The 26,433-nt window shown below is 44.7% G+C and overlaps 1 protein-coding gene across 1 annotated transcript in view; it reads right to left on the bottom strand.

Moving 5' to 3' along the window:
• Positions 1 to 26,433, bottom strand: part of LOC126198570 (acetylcholine receptor subunit alpha-L1) — a 580,573-nt gene that overhangs the window by 106,863 nt on the left and 447,277 nt on the right. Inside the window, exon 4 of the mRNA XM_049935001.1 lies at positions 3,619 to 3,799. Coding sequence (XP_049790958.1) covers positions 3,619 to 3,799 — 181 coding nt within the window. The remainder of the gene's footprint in view (positions 1 to 3,618; positions 3,800 to 26,433) is intronic.

The raw sequence follows: 26,433 nt of genomic DNA, 5'->3' as shown, positions 1-26,433 counted from the left end.
CTAGGAGTAACTATCCAGAGCGACCTTAAGTGGAAAGACGGCATAAAACACTTAGTGGGAAAAGCAGATACCAGACCCAGATCCATGGGAAGAATCTTAAGGAAATGTTACTCATACACCAAGAAAGAGTGTGACGTTGCAAGTTATTACGGGATAACATTTATTTCAGTAAGATACCTAGATGTGGAACCCGGTGAACGTACAGGAGGCTGCAAACTTTTGTCTTAGCCATGACTCAAAGCACATCTGTCGCTACTAGCCAGCGTGTGTCACTTAGAACGACCGTACATTTATACCCCCTACGAATCCAGATAAAACGTATTAAATATTAACCGATTATTTTCAAACTTGGTATACTGTTTCTTGTTATTCAGAAGACAATCTCCCCCAAATTTCAAAGCTGTACGTATAATAGTTTCGGAGACTCAGAAAATTACCTAAGACTCACCAAACCGACACTCAGGGCGAAAAATTCAGTTAGGAACGATTACAGTTTGTCGTTTGTTACCATTTGAAAGCATTCACAGAGTTCTCACTATATCAAATCAATTAGTTTGGATTTTTATTTTCAAAACTTTAATAATTGTTCATTTTGTAGTATAAAAATTCAGAAAAAAATTGTGTCTTTTTATTATGTTTTTGTGTGAACAGAGGAGAATGAGTGAGAGGGTGTATGTAGGGCATATGAAAAAATTCAGTATTATGTTATGCGTAACATTACGTAATTGGAACGTGGGAAAGATCAAATTTACCCACATTGCTGATGACGTATGTCTAGGGGTGATTGCTTTTGTAAGGAGGCAACCAGAATATCAGTTTAAAGTGCATCCGTTTTCTAAATTATTTTCAAGATTAATTTTATTTCGTTTTGTTTTATTAAACATTGTGTTAGTTTTTGCATTTTCGGATGACGTAAATTGCTTCCTGAACAGTGACCGGCTTAGGCGAGTTTTCCCTGTGAAAATGATCTCGAAGGATCAGAGAGAGTCGCGGACGTGGAAGGACACGCGTTTAGTACGTGTCGTGACTAACGCTGACGTAGTTACGAGCAGTTTGACGAAGGTTCGGAGTTTCGGGAGTGTTTTGTTGGAAAGTTAGTCGCGTGTGAAATTTCGGCCTTTAAGAAAATTCCGTGTGGCTTATTCTGTATTCAGATATGGAGTATTTGGCGAGCGGTTTCTTTTAAAGAAAGCCACTGAAAAGGACCGAATGTGAAACACATTTGTACTAGCGGATCTGTGACTGTGAGATCGCGTTGTCAATCGGGTCGGATTAGTGTAAATTTCTGGCTGCTTTGCGTGTGAAATTGGTTGTATGAACTATGAACAGAGAACTATAGACACGTTAGTTAGGTAAATGCGGACTTGACAGCCCATTTTCATGTGTGCTAGAAGCAATAAAAAGGCTTATCTACAAATTTTTTGAACATTTGCTGTGAGAGTAAATGCATCATATCACTGCCATAAATCTTAATATATGTGAGATTGCAGGAACTGAAATACTACTACAGTTTACGCGGTCTTTGCAGGACAGATAATAGGCGGCGTTTTCTTCAGTGCTGCTTTTTCGCCGTGTAGTAAGTACACTACTGGCTATTAAACTTGCTACACCACGACGATGACGTGCTGCAGACGCGAAATTTAACCGACAGGAAGAAGATGCTGTGATATGGCGACACCTACAACGTGCTGACATGAGGAACGTTTCCAAACCGATTTTTCATACACAAACAGCAGTTGACTAGCGTTGCCTGATGAAACGCTGTTGTGATGCCTCGTGAGAGAAATGCGTACCATCACGTTTCCGACTTTAATAAAGGTCAGATCGTAGCCTATCGCGATTGCGGTTTATCGTATCGCGACATTGCTGCTCGCGTTGGTCGAGATCTAATGACTATTAGCAGAATATGGAATCGGTGGGTTCAGGAGGGTAATACGGAACGCTGTGCTGGATCACAACGGCCTCGTATCACTAGCATTCGAGATGACAGGCGTATATCCGCATGGCTGTAACGGATTGTGCTGCCACGTCTCTATCCCTGAGTCAACAGATAGGGACATTTGCAAGACAAAAACCATTAGCACGAAAAGGTCGAACCGTTTGCAGCAGCATGGACTACCAGCTCGGAGACCATGGCTGCGGTTACCCTTGACGCTGCATCACAGAGAGGAGCGCCTGCGATGGTGTACTCAACGACGAACATGGGTGCACGAATGGCAAAACATCATTTATTCGGATGAATCCAGCTTCTGGTTGCAACATCATGATGGTCGCTTCCGTGTTTAGCGACATCGCGGTGAACGCACATTGGAAGCGTGTATTCGTCATCGCCATACTGGCGTATCACCCGGCGTGATGGTATGGGGTGCCACTGGTTACACGTCTTGGTCACGTCTTGTTCGCATTGACGGCATTTTGAACAGTGGACGTTACATTTCAGGTGTTACGACTCGTGGCTCTACCCTTTATTCGATGCCTGAGGAACCCTACATTTCAGCAGGATAATGCACGATTGAATGTTGCAGGTCCTGTACGGGCGTTTCTGGATAGAGAAAATGTTGGACTGCTGCCCTTGGCAGATGTTACAAGAGAGGCGTTGTGCATGACGGAGAGATTTACTATTGAAATTTCGAGGGAGCAATTTCCAGGAAGAGTGGGACAACATGCTACTCCGCCCTACATATGTATCGGGTCACGACAACAAGCAGATAATTCAAGAAATTAGAGCCAATACAGAGGCTTGCCGACAGTCAGTTTTCCCACGCGATACTGACGAGTGGAACAGTGTTGGAGGGCTCAGTTAGTGGTAAAAACGGTACCTCCCTCCACGCACTACTAGGTGGCTTGCGGAGTATAGTGTGAATGCAGATTAGTAACATTTGGTTTGGGTAACACACTCATAAACAGCAATCTGGGATGGATCGAATGAGTGTTTTGTATGCACTCTGCTTTGTTGATTCACTGCATTTTCCTGCTAAACTACATATTTTACCTGCTTTATCTACAGCTGAGACAATGTGACCGTTCCACATCATAAACGTACAAAGTGTTACATCAGGGTGTGAGTTCACTCCAGTTGTTATTCCTTGGAGCAATGATCACAGAATCCTAGTTTTTTTAGTATTATAAAGTTTTTAGCGTTTTTGAACATTTAAACCAAGTTGCCAATCTTTGCAGCACTCTGAAATCTTATCGCGGTCCGACTGAATACTTGACAAACATATTTTTATTAAATAACTGCATAATCTGTGAAAAGGTTTGAAGTTACTATCAACATGTGATGTTTCCAGAATGAGATTTTCAATCTGCAGCGGAGTGTGGCAGATTAAAACTGTGTGCCGGACCGAGACTCGAACTCGGGACCTTTGCCTCTCGTGTTCAAGTGCTCTCTGAGCTACCCAAGCACGACTCACGCCCCGTCCTCACAGCTTTACTTCTGCCAGTACCTCGTTTCCTACCTTCCAATCTTTACAGAAGTTCTCCTCCGGACTTTGCAGAACTAGCACTCCTGAAAGAAAGGATACTGCGGAGACACGGCTTAGCCACAGCCTGGGGGATGTTTCCAGAATGAGATTTTCACTCTGCAGCCGAGTTTCAACATGTGATGTGTTGACTCACCTGGTCTCCGTCGTAGGTCCAGGAGCCGAACTTCATGAAGCACGTCTGCTGGTCGAACGGGAAGTAGCGGACGTCGATCTCGCAGGACGACTTGAAGATGGCGGGCGGTGTCCAGACGACCTTGCCCGTGTGGTGCAGCACCGCCTTCGTCATGGTCGTGACCACGTACTCGCCGTCAGCGCTGTGGACACACACGTGTCTCAGTGGGGCGTCTGCGGCTGTGTCAGTGACGACAGCGCGCACTGGAACAGCCTCGCGGCGGGTTTTCCGTTTACAAAATAACTACAGTCAGTTTGGGTTGTTATCTATTCTTATTCGCTTTACACACGCACACGCACGTGCACACACACACACACACAAAATGGTTCAAATGGCTCTGAGCACTATGGGACTCAACTGCTGTGGTTATCAGTCCCCTAGAACTTAGAACTACTTAAACCTAACCAACCTAAGGACATCACACACATCCATGCCCGAGGCAGGATTCGAACCTGCGACAGTAGCAGTCGCACGGTTCCGGACTGCGCGCCTAGAACCTCGAGACCACCGCGGCCGGCACACACACACACACACACACACACACACACACACACACACACACACACACACACACACTCACAGCCATGATCTGAACTTGGCTCAGGCACCAGTTTGAATATATGTTACTTCTGCTTCGTATTCAATATAATTTATCTATGTGGTGCCACATAACTTGGCCATATTTTTAAAAAGTTCTGTGCACCATTTCCATACGCTGACAAAGAAACATTTATTTGCAAGCGGTGTCAGTCTTCCTTACCATCAGCCAGCTTCCGTAGCAACGGAGAAATTATATTGGATATTGGACACAAAAGCTTGCAGGATATAGAGCCGCGTAATGTATCCAAACTAATTGTGATAACGTCTCGTCCACAATTCCTCTGTGTGATGTCGTCAGTCATACGACCACACCGCCGCCTGAGAGATCGATCTGCCGGATGCGATTCTCTCGATAAACGGAACAGAAGAACGGCTGTGTTAGCCAAAGAGTACACAGCCAGTCACTTCATGTGCAGCAGGAGTGCAGTGCAGTTGTGCCAGTCTACAGTTCGTAGCCGCGCTCAGTGGTCAGCCAGCGCCGATGTTAGCCAGTCGTCGTCTGCAGCTCAGTCATTGCTGCCATCAAGCCTTTGTAGCTCCGTTCCAAGTTAGCCTTCAACTTCACCGGATTTAACATTCAAGATTACGAGAGAGTAATTCGTTACTGCAAGATTTGTGACTTGTAAATTATGTCATTCTACAGACGCTTAGCCGCGCGGGATTAGCCGGGCGGTCTGAGGCGCTACAGTCATGGACTGTGCGACTGGTCCCGGCGGAGGTTCGAGTCCTCCCTCGGGCATGGGTGTGTGTGTTTGTCCTTAGGATAATTTAGGTTAAGTAGTGTGTAAGCTTAGGGACTGATGACCTTACCAGTTAAGTCGCATAAGATTTCACACACATTTCTCGAACAGACGCTTATCCTAAACGCGTCTTCTATAACTGTCAACAAACTGATCATGAACTACAGCAAAGTAATAAATACTTTCTTATTTTGTACTCCTGCTAATTAATTGCGTTTTCCTGTTGTAGCTACAAAGCAGTCTTGGCATAGTAGAACCCGCGTTTCCACCTCCGTGGCTACATCATATTTGCCACCTGATGTTGATGGACTCGATTATGGTGGAAGATCGAGAGCCAGTAGTGTGGGTGTACTGTTGTACTGTCGTTTCCATAATCCACTTACACAATGTCCAGTAACATTAATGTAAACACCTGTTCAAAATATGGTTCAAATGGCTCTGAGCACTATGGGTCTTAACTTCTGAGGTCATCAGTCCCCTAGAACTTAGAACTACTTAAACCGAACTAACCTAAGGACATCACACACATCCATGCCCGAGGCTGGATTCGACCCTACGACCGTAGCGGTCGCGCGGTTCCAGACTGTAGTGCCTAAAACCGCTCGGCGACCCCGGCCGGCTGTCAACTGCTGTGGTCTTCTCCACCAGACATAACGGCGCCTAGAGGATCAGCAACCAAACTGACAGCCTGAAGCCGCGGGTTGCCCGCTCGCAGGTACACCGAAGCACTACAAAACCGACAGGCAATATTGATGAACGGCTACAACAGCAACAAAACACCAACACTGCAAAGACACCAGCGGCCACCTGGGGCCACTACCGACCCACATAAACAAAAGGAAGAGGTCGCTGCAGATCCCGGAACTATCTTCACACGTCAACCACGTGATGGAGAATAGTTCCGAGGTACTCATCCGCCGAAGCGCTATAAAGGCCGGCGCTCGGCCGCACATCGTCTCCTACACCTTTTTCCCCTCCGCCGGTGTGCCCCAAGGCTCCGTCCTCTCCCCCATTCTGTACCTTTTGTACACGGTGGACATGCCGCCGCCGTCACCCCCCGTCCACCTTCTCCAGTTTGACGATGACACCGCCTTCCTTGCCCTTGCCCCCACCCTGCAGCGCTCCCAACACCTTCTCCAAACCCATCTTGACCGGTTCACCGTTTGGTGCAACCAGTGGTTGCTCAAGGTCAATCCCTCCAAAACCTAGGCGATCATTGTAGGCAAAACCACCCTTTCGCCTCCTTGATTTGTATCTCACCATCTATGGCCGTCATATCGCCCTCACTCCCTCCCTTAAGTACCTTGGCGTCACCCTCGACCGTCGCCTCTCCTGGACTCCCCATCTCCAGACAATCCAAGCCAAGGCACGCTCCCGACTCCGTTTCCTCAAGCTCCTTTCCGGCCGTACATGGGGTCTGGACCCCTCCACCATTCTCCACACCTATAAATCCCTCATCCACCCTATCCTTTGTTACGCCCATCCAGCCTGGATCTCCACCCCCCCTACCTTTTATAAATCCCTCCAAATCCTTGAACGCCATGCCCTCCGCCTCGCCTATCGCATCCATCTCCCCTCCACCACGTGGATTCTGTATGATCTCATTCCCTTCCCCCACCTCCTCCTCTTCCTTGAAAGGATACGGATCCTGTATACCTCCCGCAAACTCGATCCTCCTCATCCGCTTGCCTCACCCATCCTCTCCCACTCCCGCCCAGTGCCGCGCCTGTATTCCCACGTCCCACCCGGTCTCCATCTCTCCACCCTCCTCACTCTCTCCCAAGGTGGCTTCCGCCAGCTCCCCCTCCCTGATGATGTCCTCCTCCCCTCCGTCTACCCCTCCTATCAACTTTGATCCTCCGCCGCACTTCCTGTGTCCTTTCCTTTAGGCACCGTCCCTCCCTTCTCTTTCCTTTTCCCACGCAGCCTCCCTCCACCGTGCTTCCCCCGGGCTTCCCCTCCCCGTTCCTCCCTTCCCCCTATCTCCCCTGCCCATGGCATCTGCTCTCCCCTCTCCCTCTCCCACCCCCCCTCCTCCTCTCTTGAAAGGTCCCCGGACTCGCACACACTCAGTGAACATTCGCGCGCCGGAGATATCATCGCCATCAGTGTCTCGTGTGTGTACCTTCGTCTGCGGTTAGTGTTGTTTCGTCGTCACGCCTCCACTGTTCACGTGTGCCGTCGCAGTCGTCCGTATTCTGTGCTCCGTGTCAACAAGTGTTAGTGTCTTTTTTCGTCCAGTGTGAAGGGCTTCATGTTTATTGTTTTTGTATCTACATTTTTTGCCCGCCGTTATTCTTGTATTGTTTGTGTCACCTCTATGTCATATTATTGTACCCCTTAAGGCTGAAGAGCGGCGTACTGTGCTGCTGACAGCCCGCCGTGTATGAGGTGCTTCAAATTACAATAAATAAAAAAAACCGCACATCGGCAGCTCATCGACCGCCAGCAGACGTACATAGCTGCCGCCCCGGCAGCCCAGCTTGGATCTTCTCGCTGATCTCTGGATTAGGCTTGTTATATCGGAGAAGTCACTGGCGGAAACTAGTAGGAAATTATTTCTGTTGTTTTCTATATTATTCTTGTATGTTGTTGTTGTTGTGGTCTTCAGTCCTGAGACTGGTTTGATGCAGCTCTCCATGCTACTCTATCCTGTGCAAGCTTCTTCATCTCCCAGTACCTACTGCAACCTACATCCTTCTGAATCTGCTTAGTGTATGCATCTCTTGGTCTCCCCCTACGATTTTTACCCTCCACGCTGCCCTCCAATACTAAATTGGTGATCCCTTGATGCCTCAGAACATGTCCTACCAACCGATCCCTTCTTCTGGTCAAGTTGTGCCACAAACTCCTCTTCTCCCCAATCCTGTTCAGTACCTCCTCATTAGTTATGTGATCTACCCATCTAATCTTCAGCATTCTTCTGTAGCACCACATTTCGAAAGCTTCTATTCTCTTCTTGTCCAAACTATTTATCGTCCATGTTTCACTTCCATACATGGCTACACTCCATACAAATACTTTCAGAAAAGACTTCCTGACACTTAAATCTACACTCGATGTTAACAAATTTCTCTTCTTCAGAAACGCTTTCCTTGCCATTGCCAGTCTACATTTTATATCCTCTCTACTTCGACCATCATCAGTTATTTTGCTCCCCAAATAGCAAAACTCCTTTACTACTTTAAGTGTCTCATTTCCTAATCTAATACCCTCAACATCACCCGACTTAATTCGACTACATTCCATTATCCTCGTTTTGCTTTTGTTGATGTTCATCTTATATCCTCCCTTCAAGACACCATCCATTCCATTCAACTGCTCTTCCAAGTCCTTTGCTGTCTCTGACAGAATTACAATGTCATCGGCGAACCTCAAAGTTTTTATTTCTTCTCCATGGATTTTAATACCTACTCCGAATTTATCTTTTGTTTCCTTTACTGCTTGCTCAATATACAGATTGAATAACATCGGGGAGAGGCTACAACCCTGTCTTACTCCCTTCCCAACCACTGCTTCCCTTTCATGTCCCTCGACTCTTATAACTGCCATCTGGTTTCTGTACAAATTGTAAATAGCCTTTCGCTCCCTGTATTTTACCCCTGCCACCTTTAGAATTTGAAAGAGAGTATTCCAGTCAACATTGTCAAAAGCTTTCTCTAAGTCTACAAATGCTAGAAACGTAGGTTTGCCTTTCCTTAATCTTTCTTCTAAGATAAGTCGTAAGGTCAGTATTGCCTCACGTGTCCCAGTATTTCTACGGAATCCAAACTGATCTTCCCCGAGGTCGGCTTCTACTAGTTTTTCCATTCGTCTGTAAAGAATTCGTGTTAGTATTTTGCAGCTGTGGCTTATTAAACTGATTGTTCGGTAATTCTCACATCTGTCAACACCTGCTTTCTTTGGGATTGGAATTATTATATTCTTCTTGAAGTCTGAGGGTATTTCGCCTGTTTCATACATCTTGCTCACCAGATGGTAGAGTTTTGTCAGGACTGGCTCTCCCAAGGCCGTCAGTAGTTCCAATGGAATGTTGTCTACTCCGGGGGCCTTGTTTCGACTCAGGTCTTTCAGTGCTCTGTCAAACTCTTCACGCAGTATCGTATCTCCCATTTCATCTTCATCTACATCCTCTTCCATTTCCATAATATTGTCCTCAAGTACATCGCCCTTGTATAGACCCTCTATATACTCCTTCCACCTTTCTGCTTTCCCTTCTTTGCTTAGAACTGGGTTTCCATCTGAGCTCTTGATGTTCATACAAGTGGTTCTCTTATCTCCAAAGGTCTCTTTAATTTTCCTGTAGGCAGTATCTATCTTACCCCTAGTAAGATAAGCCTCTACATCCTTACATTTGTCCTCCAGCCATCCCTGCTTAGCCATTTTGCACTTCCTGTCGATCTCATTTTTGAGACGTTTGTATTCCTTTTTGCCTGCTTCATTCACTGCATTTTTATATTTTCTCCTTTCATCAATTAAATTCAATATTTCTTCTGTTACCCAAGTATTTCTGCTAGCCCTCGTCTTTTTACCTACTTGATCCTCTGCTGCCTTCACTACTTCATCCCTCAAAGCTACCCATTCTTCTTCTACTGTATTTCTTTCCCCCATTCCTGTCAATTGTTCCCTTATGCTCTCCCTGAAACTCTGTACAACCTCTGGTTCTTTCAGTTTATCCAGGTCCCATCTCCTTAAATTCCCACCTTTTTGCAGTTTCTTCAGTTTAAATCTACAGGTCATAACCAATAGATTGTGGTCAGAGTCCACATCTGCCCCTGGAAATGTCTTACAATTTAAAACCTGGTTCCTAAATCTCTGTCTTACCATTATATAATCAATCTGATACCTTTTAGTATCTCCAGGGTTCTTCCATGTATACAACCTTCTATCATGATTCTTAAACCAAGTGTTAGCTATGATTAAATTGTGCTCTGTGCAAAATTCTACCAGGCGGCTTCCTCTTTCATTTCTTAGCCCCAATCCATATTCACCTACTACGTTTCCTTCTCTCCCTTTTCCTACACTCGAATTCCAGTCACCCATAACTATTAAATTTTCGTCTCCCTTCACAATCTGAATAATTTCTTTTATTTCATCATACATTTCTTCAATTTCTTCGTCATCTGCAGAGCTAGTTGGCATATAAACTTGTACTACTGTAGTAGGTGTGGGCTTCGTATCTATCTTGGCCACAATAATGCGTTCACTAAGCTGTTTGTAATAGCTTACCCGCGTTCCTATTTTCCTATTCATTATTAAACCTACCTCTGCATTACCCCTATTTGATTTTGTATTTATAACCCTGTAGTCACCTGACCAGAAGTCTTGTTCCTCCTGCCACCGAACTTCACTAATTCCCACTATATCTAACTTTAACCTATCCATTTCCCTTTTCAAATTTTCTAACCTACCTGCCCGATTAAGGGACCTGACATTCCACGCTCCGATCCGTAGAACGCCAGTTTTCTTTCTCCTGATAACGACATCCCCTTGAGTAGTCCCCGCCCGGAGATCCGAATGGGGGACTATTTTACCTCCGGAATATTTTACCCAAGAGGACGCCATCATCATTTAATCATACAGTAAAGCTGCATGCCCTCGGGAAAAATTACGGCCGTAGTTTCCCCTTGCTTTCAGCCGTTCGCAGTACCAGCACAGCAAGGCCGTTTTGGTTATTGTTACAAGGCCAGATCAGTCAATCATCCAGACTGTTGCCCTTGCAACTACTGAAAAGGCTGCTGCCCCTCTTCAGGAACCACACGTTTGTCTGGCCTCTCAACAGATACCCCTCCGTTGTGGTTGTACCTACGGTACGGCTATCTGTATCGATGAGGCACGCAAGCCTCCCCACCAACGTCAAGGTCCATGGTTCATGGGGGGGTATTCTTGTATGTAGTTGTGATTCGAAGACGGATCTCTATTTTGCTTTGGTGTTATACTTGGAGATTTTTTTTTGGTTAATTGAACAGTCCAATAAATTGTTTTCGGACTTTGCTCGTTAGTTTCTTCTGCTTACGCAGACATAGCATCAACACCTGTCAAAAGCCTGAAAGACGACCTTTTGCAGTACGAACCGAGGCGAGGTGTGCAGGGTGACAATGAGGTTCTAGAAAATGCTGACAAGTATGTGGAGTCATGTAGACAACAGTGCCATAGAAAACTGCGAAAGGTTTCTTTGTTGAGTATCCATGGCGGGGGTGTCCGATCGAGATGCTCCCACAGAGTCTCGATTCAGTTTAAATCCTGGAAGTTTAATGGCCATGAGAGTATGGTAAACTAATGCTGCTGCTTTTCGAACCGCCCACGCACACTGCGAGAGCTGACACATTGCATTGTCCTTTTGGTAGGTGCCCCAGTATCGAGGAAAAACAAGGCTCATGTGAGTGTGGACATGGTCTCGACATGATCCATTGTGCCTTCCAGAATGACGACATCACCCAACGTATGCCACGAAAACATTCCCGAGACCGTAACACTCCGACGATTGTTGCAAGGTACCTGCTTTGAGACGTCACGCCAACTGCCATCTCTCTGGTGTAGCATAAACCGTAATTCATCTGAAAAGGCCACCTTTCACTATTCACTGGACGTCTAGTTGTGGTACTGACATGAAAATTCCAGCCTTCGTCGCCGATGAACAGCAGACAGCATGAGTGCATGAAACAGGTGCTGCGGCAGAGAAGCCCATACACAGGAACGTATCTCAGTGGTAGCCCCTTGGTTCATCTGAGCGGTCAGTTACTCAATATTTGCACGTCTATTGGTTCATAGATGTCTCACCACTGTCATTTATGGCCCGTGGTGTACCACAGTTGCCTCGGTACCGTTGTTGGACAGCGCCATTTTTCCATGCATCGTATACATGAACCACGACGGCACGTGAAATGTTTACAAACGTAGATCCGGAAGTCAATGATCTTGCACGTTTGTATGTCAGATAAATCGCCCCGTTTCCGCATTACTACTACGACTGCAATGTTTTGCGCTCCTGTCCCCCCCCCCCTCCCCCCCACCACCATCTCCCCGACATTCTTTATACGGGGTGAAGAGAAATTCGTGCACTCCGACTTCACAGCGCCATTCCTAACATACTAGCATTACAAAAATATGTCTCGTATGATTTCATACTGAACATATTCCGGGCAATAAATGGACGTTGATTATTGGTATCTGGCACCACGGTAATTACAAGTAAGGTAACTATCTCCTTCATCATTTACAGCAGTGCTGCGCAGTTGCTGCAATTGATAGCCTTTTGGGTCAGCATGAAGGAGGCCAAGGGTTCGATCCTGGTTGAGCCTTAATAGTTTTCATTTTCTAAATGTAGTCTACGTGGTACGGTATCTGGCGTTTAAATCGACATGTGGCGATTACAGTGGATATTCTAGAAAACATTTGCAGTTACGTACTAAGAACAAATAAATCGAACTTATCTGCTCACTCGTTACTCATATTACTTTGGTTAATTTAATGTCACGATTTATTCGGAGCTATGTGACATACTACTGGATTTGCTTATCATGTCAAGGTTTTCATGGAAGGTGTTGGATTTGCCTGACACCTTACACTATATTTTATATTAACTTTGTATTTCGCAAACTTGCCATCAGCCAGACAATTTAACCAAAGGGTCACATGTATCTAATTTAGGGCGTGTAAGGCGACACGAGAGCATTACACAGAAATTTGAATCTTGCATGGTATCAGTTCTGGAAAAACGTATTATATGTGTAGGTTCTTCACGACCCCAAAGTGATTATAGCGTCTATACGGCGTTAAAACGTAGAACGTTTCCACATTAACAATAAAGACATATTGCGAGACCCAAGCGAATTGTTGAAATTACAACTTCATTGTTGCATGTTGTAAATTAAGTTGCGAACTTGTAGAAGAATTATATGTGGAATTTTTCCTACCGTTTCCCCTCAGAAGATCAACTAAATCATGTATCCCTGATTTATTTCCCCTCATTCAGCAGACTTCCCTGTTCACAGTTGTGTAGTTACGAGATAAATGGTCTCAAATCTAGAGAAGTGCACTCTTATATTCTCTAACGTCCAGGATTTGAGGGAATGTACACCTTGAACGGACACCGTCCGCTGTAAGTACACAGGTGCTCATCAAATGTAATATTAGGCCCAGAGATATAAGACGAAGTGCCTGTATAAATGAACATTTCAAACACAGACCGTAAAGGTTCAGCTTTTGATCAAGAAACTCCTTTCTTTCTTCTCTCTTGGGCGTTTATCACCGAACCGTCCGGGCTCGATTCCCGGCTGGGTCGGAGATTTTCTCCGCTCAGGGACTGGGTGTTGTGTTGTCCTAATCATCATCATTTCATCCCCATCGACGCGCAAGTCGCCGAAGTGGCGTCACATCGAAAGACTTGCACCCGGCGAACGGTCTACCCGACGTGAGGCCCTAGTCACGCGACATTTACATCACCGAACCGAAGGCGTATCAGAATATCACGAAATTTTGGAAAGCTCACTGTGACTAGACAAATGGTTATGCCATATTCATCTCATCGAAATTCACGCTAGGTTTCCCACGTGCGTTGTGTAAACTAGTTATTATTAGTAGACCAAAGAATGCCTGTAGTTTTGTAGAGTCAAGTTCAATCCAGCGTTCTAGATACAGATGTAGAACTTTACTGACTTCTGTAAGATTATTGTTACGCATTAGTGTTACACTTTGTATGTTATTGGTGATAAAAAGTCTGAGACAATCTGCCCTTATCTGTATTTGTGGTCTAAGATGACATGGAATATGCGTAATTTCAAGTATTATTCTCCTGGAAGCCTGTCTGCACTTGACAGGTGCAATTATGTCATATGTTATCCGTCCACTTGTATATATAAGGGACGCTAGTTTCCTGAATACTATTATCAGCTTCTTCACATTCATCTCCGACCTGTATACCGTAGTATCATATGTACATCAGCATCACTCTATAACGTTCTCAAACCAAAGGTCAGGGTATGTGAGTATGAATCCCAGAGGGATAACTTATTAACCATTTTTCACGATTTTTTGTTCTTGTGAGAAATGTTTCGTGGCCATGCAAAATCTGAATAGAAAACCGAATAACAACCTAATTTGAGTAACAGATTTACGCACTGGATATTATAACTATGTGTATGAACTATTATCCCTGGAAAGCGTACTGTGTAATATTATCTTTTTTTGCCATAAGGAAGCGGGATCAGTAGCCGCATTCTCTATCTTATGTTTTGTTTCGTATCAAGTGCAGTGGCCGTATTTGAAGAAGTGCGATTAAGATGTGAGATTCTAAGCTTAAAGCTTAATATGTGTGTCATACGTTAATTCAGTTATCATTTATAGAAAAGTTGGATCCCTATGTCACGATTTTAATTATTTCAGCATTTCTAGCATTTTCTAACTGCAGCGCTGTCATTTAACATAGCATCGCATGTGGAGGACAATACGTCTCCATTACGCAGCAAATTCAAATTTACTTAAATATTGCTATTCGTCTTTTTCAGTAACAGCAGGAAACTGTCTAAAATTATTTCACTTAAGGGTGTTTACCAGGCCATCAACATATCCTTGTGGTTTCCTCAGTCTTCTTAATTTTTCATATCCAAGTTACGAACAGCTGCTTTGGCCTGTACTACTGACAGAAATTTAAATAATCTAAACCATGTTCGTCACCGTACATAGTACAAGTGATTTTAAGCAACTTTTCAGAGATAATATTAAGAATAATATTTACTTTCACAGTTCTTATTTCGCTCATGTCCTACGGAAGACAGACCACAAGATAAAGTTATTTTTCATGTACGGCAAGAAGTGAGATAACTCTCATCTCCATTTCCAAAAACTGATTTGTAATCACTGTCACTCTTATGTGTATCTGATAAAATCTGCTCTAGCCAGAGAGAGAGTACTTCGCATGGAGAGTTTGACAGCTCATTACTTCCTCCCACATGCATCTCATTAATGTCCACGAGAAGGAAATTCGAGAAATTAGAGCTAATAGAGAGGTATACCGACAATTGTTCGTCCCACGCGCCATTCGCGAGTGGAACAGGGCAGGGGGAATCAGTTAATGGTACCAGAAGTACCTTCCGCCACACATAGTGTGGTTGATTGTGGAGAATGATGCAGATGTAGATGTAGAACGAAAGAGAAACCACGAGTAGGTGACAATGTGTCAGATGCCGGTGACTCACTTGGAGTTCGGAGGTTTATAGGCTGTAAAACGTAGGATAGGCTGCGATCAGTGTTAGATCTATCGACAGACTACAATGCTGGAGTAAGTGCAAGTGTTTCGGAGCACATCGTTCAGAGGGGCTCCACAGTAGACGACAAGCAGATAATCTCATGTAGAGCCAACGACGTCTACAAAAAGAACTGCTATCGGGATAGGATCACCAATTTTGCACCGTTGACCAACGTAAACGCGTCTCATGGTAGGATGAACTACGGTCGGTAATATACCAGGTCGATGGTCGCGCACGGATAGGCCGTCACGCATGCTAATGGCTGTCTGAAACATGCACCCTATACGGAAACAAATCGGTTTGGACAGTATTATGCTATGGTGGGATAGCCACCTAACGTTCCATGGAATCTGTAATGGTGATGGAAGGCACCATGACATATGTGGACTTGGTGAAGATTTTTGTGGACCACCTACATCGCTTCATGCTAAATGTTTCTCATCGGTGATGGCATCAACCAGCAGAACAACTGCCCGTGTCACAAAGACAGAGTAGTTCTACAGTGGTTTGAGAAGCATGAGAGTGAATTCACGATTGGTTTCTTGGTCACCAAATTCGCTCCATCTGGCTCCAGTTGTACACATCTAGGACGGTATAGGGCGCCAGTTGCTTACACAAACCACTGGCTAGTAGTTTACGCGTATTTGGTGACCTGTGGTCTCAAACCTTCAGAAACTTCCATGCAAAATCTCTTCTGTTTTGAGCTTGCGTAGCCCACCATGCTGACGGTCATAGCGTTTTGTCTTATGACTGTTTCTGACACAATTCGGTAGCGATGTTGTGTTGATTTCCTGGTGATGGAGATTTGTTACTGGTTTCTACAGATGGTCGGACAATAAGTTCCTGTACTGTAACACGACGTATCTGGCACTCTGTTTCACGCCAGTGTAAACATCACCAACAGTAGCATACGTCCAACTCTCAAAACAGCTTTGTCCTACTAGCAACCGAGCGAGGTGGCGCAGTGGTTAGCACACTGGACTCGCATTCGGGAGGACGACGTTTCAATCCTGCGTTCGGCCATCCTGATTTAGGTTTTCTGTGATTTCCCTAAAATCGCTCCAGGCAAATGCCGGGATGGTTCCTTCGAAAGGGCACGGCCGACATCCTTCCCCATCCTTCCATAATCCGACGAGATCGATGACCTCACTGTCTGGTCTCCTCCCCCAAACAACCCAACCCTCCTACTTGTAAGCGGGATATATTGCCCCATGCGGATTACGATGTATTACTATTCGCCACTTGAATATACCAACTTAAACTGAGATTTGTCAGTTCCGGCGGTTCTTCGATGCTTGGAGAGCCCAAAGCCCATATTTCGGCTCCCACGTTAATTTCAGCGTCCTGCGACGAGTGAAGAACAGAAGTACACTCTTCGGCCGCCATTGTGAAACGTCACAGAACCGAGGTGGTTCTGGCCGGCCGAAGTGGCCGCGCGGTTCTAGCGCTGCAGTCTGGAACCGCGAGACCGCTACGGTCGCAGGTTCGAATCCTGCCTCGGGCATGGATGTGTGTGACGTCCTTAGGTTAGTTAGGTTTAACTAGTTCTAAGTTCTAGGGGACTAATGACCTTAGCAGTTGAGTCCCATAGTGCTCAGAGCCATTTGAACCATTTTTCGAGGTGGTTCTGAATGATATTACTGTGGTGCAGCCTTGAACTGATGATTGATTTACTACAATGTGGTCCATCTAGCCGCTGGTAAAATCCACAATAGCGGACGAATGTCTCTTCTCATTAACACGCTGATGCTTCTTGCATTCGACATGAATGTAACCCAAATATACGTAACCACGATACACTCCAGAGTCGTATGTGGAAGCTTCGGTGATAGCACGTATTCAGAGACGATATGTCACGTAACGTGCATTCTCTCTCTCTCTCGTTTTCTCCTTTTAAATTTTGTATGAAACACTACGTTTCACAGCCGGCCGGGGTGGCCGAGCGGTTCTAGGCGCTACAGTCTGGGACCGCGCGACTGCTATGGTCGCAAGTTCGAATCCTGCCTTGGGCATGGATGAGTGTGATGTCCTTAGGTTAGTTACGTTTAAGTAGTTCTAAGTTGTAGGCGAACGATGACCTCAGAAGTTAAGTCCCATAGTGCTCAGAGCCATCTGAACCAACTACGTTTCACACAATTACATCACATTATTATAAATGGAACTCAATTTATAAAATACCACGTGTTGTAACAAACGCACAGTGCAGTGTTCGGTGTAAAGGTTGTTGGACTAAGGGCCAACTTGCTATGAAACTAAATTGTATCTGGAAGTTGGACGCCGTGCATCACTACGAGATACTGGAGGCACTCTACCGCTTTTTTGCCCTTCTGTATATCATTATTATTTAGAATATGTAACGTGCACATTTGATGTGGTACAACAGCGCCTGGCAGCCACGTTACAGTTGCGATCAAATCCGTCGATACAGCGCGCCTAGCAGATCCTGCGCTCCGTACTATTATCGATGGCATTCTAGCCAAGTGATACGTCCAACCATTTTATTCGCCAAAAGAATAAGAGACACGGCCCTGTCTCGTTCTTTTGCCGATGAACATTTCAGAATCACCAAGAGAGGAATCCATTTACCTGTTACACGAAACTTCAAGAGATCTAAAATATAAAATCTAGACGGATAGAACTAAGGTCTTTGCTTTTCCACGGGACGAATTCCGTTCGCTTGCAACTGTGATCCACGTGATTTTAACACGTTACATACCTTTAAAAATTTGGCTGTCGCGACATCAAGTAATGCAAGCGACACACTGAAGACAAGGAAGTTATATATAGTGCTGTACGTAGTTCGTCGTTGACGCACTGCAGAAGAGAATCATCTTCAGTTCTACAAAATTGTGTCTATATTATCTCAACTGCTTAGGAGTGAGACCTTCCCTGAAGAGGTACTCCGAGAGTTTTCGGACGTCGTCTCGGAAAACAGATTAACACATTGCTTTCACTTGCTATTGCAACTGGTCTAAGTATGTCGCTTGTGATGGAGGTAATATCAGACACCATTTCGTCATGTCCCACACACAGTCAATCGGAGTTTCGTCTTATGATGTTGGATAGGAAGTTGATGACCCTACTGATTAGAGTGCTGAGTACCGCAGTGTGCGTAGATTATCTTTCGGAAGCAGGAAATTTCTCTGATGTAGATAGGTAACAGAATCGGATGGTGGCCTCCTAGCTGCATCCGGCACTTTGCAGAGCTCATTTAAGGATCATGAGTACTCACACTTCGGTTCCTTACTCAATCACATTACGAGTTAGTTCTGTTTAAACCATTTATAGCCGGCCTGAGTAGCCGAGCGGTTCTATGCGCTTCAGTCTGGAACCGCACGACCGCTACGGTCGCAGGTTCGAATCCTGCCTCGGGCATGGATGTGTGTGATGTTCTTAGGTAAGTTAGGTTTAAGTAGTTCTAAGTTACAGGGGACTGATGACCTCAGAAGTTAAGTCCCATAGTGCTCAGAGCCATTTGATTCCATTTGAAACCATTTCTACATCTACATCTGAATCATCAAAAATACGCTACTGCGGCTCGCAGCGGCAAACGTAACAAAGGAGAGGAAAGAAGCCTCCTGTTTGCGCTTAGTTCTTTTCTTTCCCGTGTTTCCGTGTTTCAAGTCTGGACGTGGTACACACGCAGAAGTCTAAACTCAGATTAGAATGTATACCGCAGAGACAGGCTGGGCAATGAGGGGGAGGCGTGCTTATAGCGATAAAAAGTGCAATAGTGCCGAAGGAAATTGGCGGAGATCCGAAATGTAAAATAATTTTGGGTGAAGGTCACGGTTAAAGCAGGATAAAACATGGTAATTGGGTGTATCTATAGGCCTCCTGGCTCAGCAGCTGTTGTGGCAGAGCACCTGAAGGAAAATTTGGAAAATATTTCGAGTAGATTTCCAGACCACGTTATAGTTCTGGGTGGAGATTATAATTTGCCAAATATAGACTGGGAGACTCAAACGTTCATAACGGGCGGCAGGGACAAAGAATCCAGTGAAATTTTTTTAAGTGCATTATCTGAAAACTACCTTGAGCAGTTAAACAGAGAACCGACTCGTGGCGATAACATATTAGACCTTCTGGTGAGAAACAGACCCGAAATATTTGAAACAGTTAACGTAGAAGAGGGAATCAGCGATCATAAAGCGGTTACTGCATCGATGATTTCAGCCGTAAATAGAAATATTAAAAAAGGTAGGAAGATTTTTCTGTTTAGCAAAAGTGACAAAAAGCAGGTTCCAGAGTACTTGACGTCTCAACACAAAAATTTTATCTCAAGTACAGATAGTGTTGAGGATCAGTGGACAAAGTTCAAAACCATCGTACAATATGCATTAGATGAGTATGTGCAAAGCAAGATCATAAGAGATGGAAAAGAGCCACCGTGCTACAACAACCGAGTTAGAAAACTGCTGCGGAAGCAAAGGGAACTTAACAGCAAACATAAACTCACCAAAGCCTAGCAGACAAACAAAAATTACACGAAGCGAAATGTAGTGTGAGGAGGGCTATGCGAAAGGCGTTCAATGAATTCGAAAGTAAAGTTCTATGTACTGACTTGGCAAAAAATCCTAAGAAATTTTGGTCTTATGTCAAAGCGGTAGGTGGATCAAAACAAAATGTCCAGACACTCTGTGACCAAAAGAGTACTGAAACAGAGGATGACAGACTAAAGGCCGAAATACTAAATGTCTTTTTCCAAAGCTGTTTCACAGAGGAAGACTGCACTGTATTTCCTTCTCTAGATTGTCGCGCAGATGACAAAATGGTAGATATCGAAATAGATGACAGAGGGATAGAAAAAAAATTAAAATCGCTCAAAAGAGGAAAGGCCCCTGGACCTGATAGGATACCAGTTACATTTTACACAGAGTACGAAAAGGAACTTGCCCCCCTTCTTGCATCTCTAGACGAGCGTAGCGTTCCAAAACATTGGAAAAGGACACAGGTCATCCCCGTTTCAAGAAGGGACGTCGAACAGATGTGCAGAACTATAGACCTGTATCTCTAATGTCGATCAGTTGTAGAATTTTGGAACACGTATTATGTTCGAGTATAATGACTTTTCTGGAGACCAGAAATCTACTCTCTAGGAATCAGCATGGGTTTCGAAATAGACGATCGTGCGAAACCCAGCTCGAGATATTCGTCCACGAGACTCAGAGGGCAATAGACACGGGTTCCCAGGTATATGCCGTGTTTCTTGACTTCCGCACGGCTTTTGACACAGTTCCACACAGTCGTTTAATGAACAAAGTAAGAGCATATGGATTATCAGACCAATTGTGTGATTGGATTGAAGAGCATGTCATTCTCAATGGAGAGAAGTCTTCCAAAGTAAGAGTGATTCCAGGTGTTCCGCAGGGGAGTGACGTAGGACCGTTGCTATTCACAATATATATAAATGATCTTGTGGATAACATCGGAAGTTCACTGAGGCTTTTCGCGGATGATGCTGCAGTCCATCGCGAGGTTGTAACAATGGAAAATTGTACTGAAATGCCGGAGGATCGGCAACGAATTGACGCATGATGCAGGGAATGGCAATTGAATCTCAATGTAGATAAGTGTAATGTGCTGCGAATACATAGAACGAAAGATCCTTTATCATTTAGCTACAAAATAGCAGGTCAGCAACTCGAAGCAGTTAATTCCATAAATTATCTGGGAGTACGCATTAGGAGTGATTTAAAATGCAATGACCACATAAAATTAATCGTCGGTAAAGCAGATGCCGGGCTGAGATTCATTGGAAGAATCCTAAGGAAATGCAGTCCGAAATCAAAGGAAGTAGGTTACACAACATTTGTTCGCCTACTGGTTGAATACTGCTCATCAGTGTGGGATCCATACCAGATAGGGTTGATTGAAGAGTTAGAGAAGATCCAACGGAGAGTAGCGCGCTTCGTTACAGGATCATTTAGTGATCGCGAAAGCGTTACGGAAATGATAGATAAACTCCAGTGGAAGACTCTGCAAGTAAGACGCTCAGTAGCTCGGTACGGGCTTTTATTGGAGTTTCGAGAACATACCTTCACCGAGGAGTCAAGCAGTCTATTGCTCCCTCCTATGTATATCTCGCGAAGAGACCAAGAGGATAAAATCGGAGAGATTAGAGCCCACACAGAGGTATACCGACAATCTTTCTTTCCACGAACAATTCGAGACTGGAATAGAAGGGAGAACCGATAGAGGTACTCAAGGTACCCTCCGCCACACACCGTCAGGTGTCTTGCAGACTATAGATGTAGATGTATATGTAGATGTAGATCGGACGTGGGATACCATTTAAAACGTATTAGATCTCGTCAGTGAAACACAGTGATTTTTTAAAATACAAGATTTTTAACTCTCGACGCAGAGTCGTTAATGTGCACGACGTAGGTTGTATCGTACCAGTGTCATCATTTTACTGCCAATTTCTGATCCACTCGCGCATTAAACGATAGAAAAATTACTGCCTACATGCTTCTGGATGTGCATTAATCTCATGATCCCCACGCGAGGTACACAAGGGTGTACTGAAAAGTAATTCCTCCTAACTTCTATGTGGAAACTATCAAAGCTTTTTAAATAAAACAAACTTTATTGTACAAGTCTATATATTTATGTCTCAGCATAGTCACCCAGGAGATGGACACATTTCTCCCAACTAGCGATCAGTTTGTTGATACTGCAGAATGTTTGTCTTTGTTGAAATGGCTCTGAGCACTATGGGACTCAACTGCTGTGGTCATAAGTCCCCTAGAACTTAGAACTACTTAAACCTAACTAACCTAAGGACATCACACACATCCATGCCCGAGGCAGGATTCGAACCTGCGACCGCAGCGGTCGTGCGGTTCCAGACTGTAGCGCCTTTAACCGCTCGGCCACTCCGGCCGGCGTCTTTGTTGAAGGAGCCGGAACCTCACCTCTGCAAGCACCGTTTCACCATTACAGAGTGAAGTCCTCGGAAGTGTTCATTAAGTTTATGGAAATATGTGGCCAAGTCAGGACTGTTTGGAGGATAATCGATGGCAATGAACCCAACGTTTCGGCTTGTCGCAGTTAGAGCAGCGCTCGCGTGTAGTCTGACGGTGCTCCATGTGCGGACCAACTCTTAGAATTCGAAACTCGATTAGAACGTGCTGTATGTCACGCAGCGACATAGTTACACGTCGCCATGTTGCACGCTACAATGATGATCTCTCTAGCGGCGAAGGGTTGCAAATACGAAGGCATGAAGAAAAAAGATATAGAATGTCGAAAACGTTGAAAGTTTTAAGAGTTTTCGCATAATAAGACCGAGGGCAGTACTTTTCAGCACGTCGTCGTGTGTTGGCACCGTCGTGATAGCCGTATGGTCATCTTCGAAAACAGCTTTTCCAAATATAACCACGCAATATACTTTGTCTTTCTTCCAAGAATCCAAGGAGGATTTCTGTCACACTTCAGTCAAGCCGTGTCTTGACGTCTCATTCATGAACTCATGATGATGATGATGATGATGATGATGATGAAGTCCCATACTCTTTGACAGAGCGTAGGGGAACGATGCGGGAGACCCGCACCGCCGTACTAGGCAAGGTCCTAGTGGAGGTGGTTTGCCATTGCCTTCCTCCGACCGTAATGGGGATGAATGATGATGATGAAGACGACACAACAACACCCAGTCATCTCGAGGCAGGTGAAAATCCATGACCCCGCCGGCAATCGAATCCGGGACCCGTGCTAGGGAAGCGAGATCGCTACGAGACCACGAGCTGCGGACCATGAATTCATATGAGTGCAATTAATTAAGTTAATCATCATGTGAATGATGTTGCGATTAATTGATGAATATCTGATGGTGAAAATATGGGTGCTATCGCAGATGGCAAAGATCAGTCCGCTAACACGTATCTTAATTTCTCTCCATCTGTGCAGCTCGTTGCGTGTCCCGTGTTTGTTGTGTTGTACGAACCTGCACAGTCGGAGAGAGCACGGAGTCTTTGGCGACCATACCCCCCTGTCTGTCCATTTTGAGAACAGTCGACTTCTAACGCGGGAAACACGCCATCGTAACAGCCCAGATTTAGTGATAAAAATGGACCAATGGATAGACTGTCAAAATCTGAACATAGATCAAGCATGGAAACAGGAAGAAGGTGTACTGAGCTTTGAAAAAAGAAAGAAAATAGAACGCTCCAAGCTTAAATAAACGACATCGAGCGAACCGCAAGAACCCCATCGTCGTGGTTGTGTCGTCGTATTGTTGGAGTATAAAGCGGGAGATCCGTGTTCAAATCTTCCTCAAACCCAATTCCTTTTTTCACGAAATTATGAACTTTCCGTCCCGTCATTGCCGTGTCTGTTCTCCTTCTATAGTCTTGGCGAATATCATACTACACTCTGGTTGCTCTGGTTGTAGAATATGAGTCATGTGGTAAGAATATATTACCGTCGCAAGAAACTGTGACGCATAGTGAAAGCAGGCAAGATCCCGCATAGACGTCTCACACAAATGAAAACAACAAATAAACGGGTGTGAACTATGTTACAACAAAGAAATTCAAGAATCAAAAGTTTCAAAACAGTACGCGAGTCATAAAAAGTGGTACATATGTAGAACAAGTAGGAGGTACGAACGTCTGGAGGTCCCTTCCGCACACCTCGTTGTTGCAAACGGACATTGCACCAAGCCACAGACACAAATTTGAATACGACGAACAGACACGTCAATGACCGGATGGACATTTCATAATTTTGCGAAAAAATAAAAAAAAATTTGACACGAGTGAGACTTGAACCTGGATTTCCCCCTGCGGAATCCAGCGCCGTGACCACACAACCACGACACAGCGCCTAGCCAAATATTCTCGAAATTACACATCTTGAGTTTGGACAGTTCACTGTTTTAATTTTGCTTCTTTTTTCAGAGTCCAGCACACCTTCTTCCTATTTTCATGCTCAATCTGTGTCTAATTTTTGATGGGCTATCCACTGGGCCATCTTACCCCTAAATCTGTCCGCCCGGGTAGCTGAGCGGTCAGCAGGACAGAATGTCAATCCTAAGCGCCCGAGTTCGATTCCCGGCTGGGCCGGAGATTAACTCCACTCAGGGTCTGGGTGTTCTGTTGTCCTAATCAGCATCATTTCATCCCCATCGACGCGCAATTCGCCGAAGTGTTGTCAAATCGAAAGACTTGCACCCGGCCAACGGTCTACCCGACGGGAGTCCCTAGTCACACAACGTTTACATTTACCCCTAAATCTGATGGGGCTGCGATGAAGAGTTTCCCTTGTAGGGAATAGCCCGCTTGGAACAGGGAACAGCGACCAGGGCACTGGCCAACAGGTATGTGTGTACAGGTCCTGTATTCTCAGCTTCTGTGCCAGTGAGAGGCATACGGCCAAGATTGTACAAACTGCGGCACTTGATGTGCGATCGGGGACTCTGGTAAGAAAGCCGATTATGATGAACAGTGTCACACGTCGGGCCAGTGAAGAACAAATTACTTTTTACAAGTCGGTCTCTCTACCCAAAGAACAGCAAGGTGAGATGTTGTTTTCGACAGTAAAGCTTTTTCTACAAAAGTGGAGGTTGCCTGGCTGTTCGAGGTATATTCATCTCTACTGTTTCGCTGCAAACTCGAAGCACTTTCCTCTTCTCCGCATGGAGTGAGAGTTTCTCTTTCTTGCAAGGTAGCAAGATAACTAACTGGGTCAGCTAAATTTCAGGACATCATTTTCTAGAAAATTCATACGTGAAGAAACAGCCCACTGTGTGACGTAAAAAGACATGTAGGCACTGGTCTTCTTACGCACACACACACACACACACACACACACACACACATATATATATATATATATATATATATATATATATATATATATATATATATATATATATATATATATATTCCTTTTTTCACTGCTGTTAACCTTTGTAATAAACCGCCATCTTTAAACGTAAGACGGGTCCTCTGTAGCCTATGGGCTGGCCTCTTAGCTGACACACAGAGCGATACGACCATACTCCGAGTGTCGTTGCCCGTACCCCGCCAACGTGGAGGTGGACCACTAAGCCCTCTTTCTGAGTATTGATTTGCAGCCATAAATACTTATTGAAAAATGAATATACAAAGATTTGACCAAATTATAATTATAGAGTTGTGAGAGCTGTATATGTGGGAAGGCAGTTCACTGGATAACTAATAAAACGTTTGATTAGTGGGGCGTTGGATTGGTGTTTTAAAAGAAAAAATAACATCGTTGGCCAGTGTTAGGCGGAGTCTTCTCAAGGTGAGGTATCTTTTGTGGGGGTTTTGTGCAGAGCAAAGAGGTAAAACAGAATTTCTCAGACGTTCTGGATACAGACGTGGAAGATGATATTGGATAAAGGCACGGAAGTTGACACAGATGTGGAGAACCAGATGTTCTGGGACAGAGACAAGGAAGAGGACACTTAGACTTCAGAGACGCAATAGACTGTAGACTTGAATATCTGACGTACAGCCCACCGCACAGAGGGTGACGATCAGCAGGTGGCAGAACAGGCTTCCTTTGGAAGGAGGAAGGCATTTTTAGGTGCGTTGCATTTAAACTTGATTAGTTTACGTGATGTAGCTTCTGGTCAGGTATTCAGAACTCATCTATGATCGGACTTGCTTTGTCATTTGCAAGTGCATTTCATACATCTTTCTGGCAAGATCGGAGCAATCAGTTCATACTTACCTGGCACTGTGCTTTTTCGAGAATATCATATTGAGATGTCTTCACTCCTCTCTCCCTTGTTCCTTGCTGGCTTTGACATATCAACGGAAATCTCGTTTAAATTGTTACAAAATGGAACCGCTGTAACAAAATTGTATGAAAAGTTTGCGTGCAGAATCGCGGTTTTCGGGTTTTGGTGCTGAGCTCTGTTTTGAGCTAGGAACATGCGGTGGAAAGGTTTTGGTTTAGCCTTGACCAGAGGCTATTTGTATAGCTATTCGAACATCTGTCTTACCGTAGTTAAGTCACAATATGTTAAGGAAGCTTTAAACGACGAACCGGGGGTAACACCCGGGCAAATTATGCACATCGACTCATTCCTTTGCAAAAAATGTTAATTGGGCCGAAATAAATGCTCAGCTAGTGGCACGTTTTGTATCAGCAGCGCTCGTATATTACGTACAAAAGCTGTCACTGTCGTTCGGACTTTACATGTAAAAACA

Source organism: Schistocerca nitens, chromosome 8, assembly GCF_023898315.1.
Source record: "Schistocerca nitens isolate TAMUIC-IGC-003100 chromosome 8, iqSchNite1.1, whole genome shotgun sequence".
NCBI lineage: Eukaryota > Metazoa > Arthropoda > Insecta > Orthoptera > Acrididae > Schistocerca > Schistocerca nitens.
This window is presented reverse-complemented; position numbering and strand designations above follow the sequence as displayed.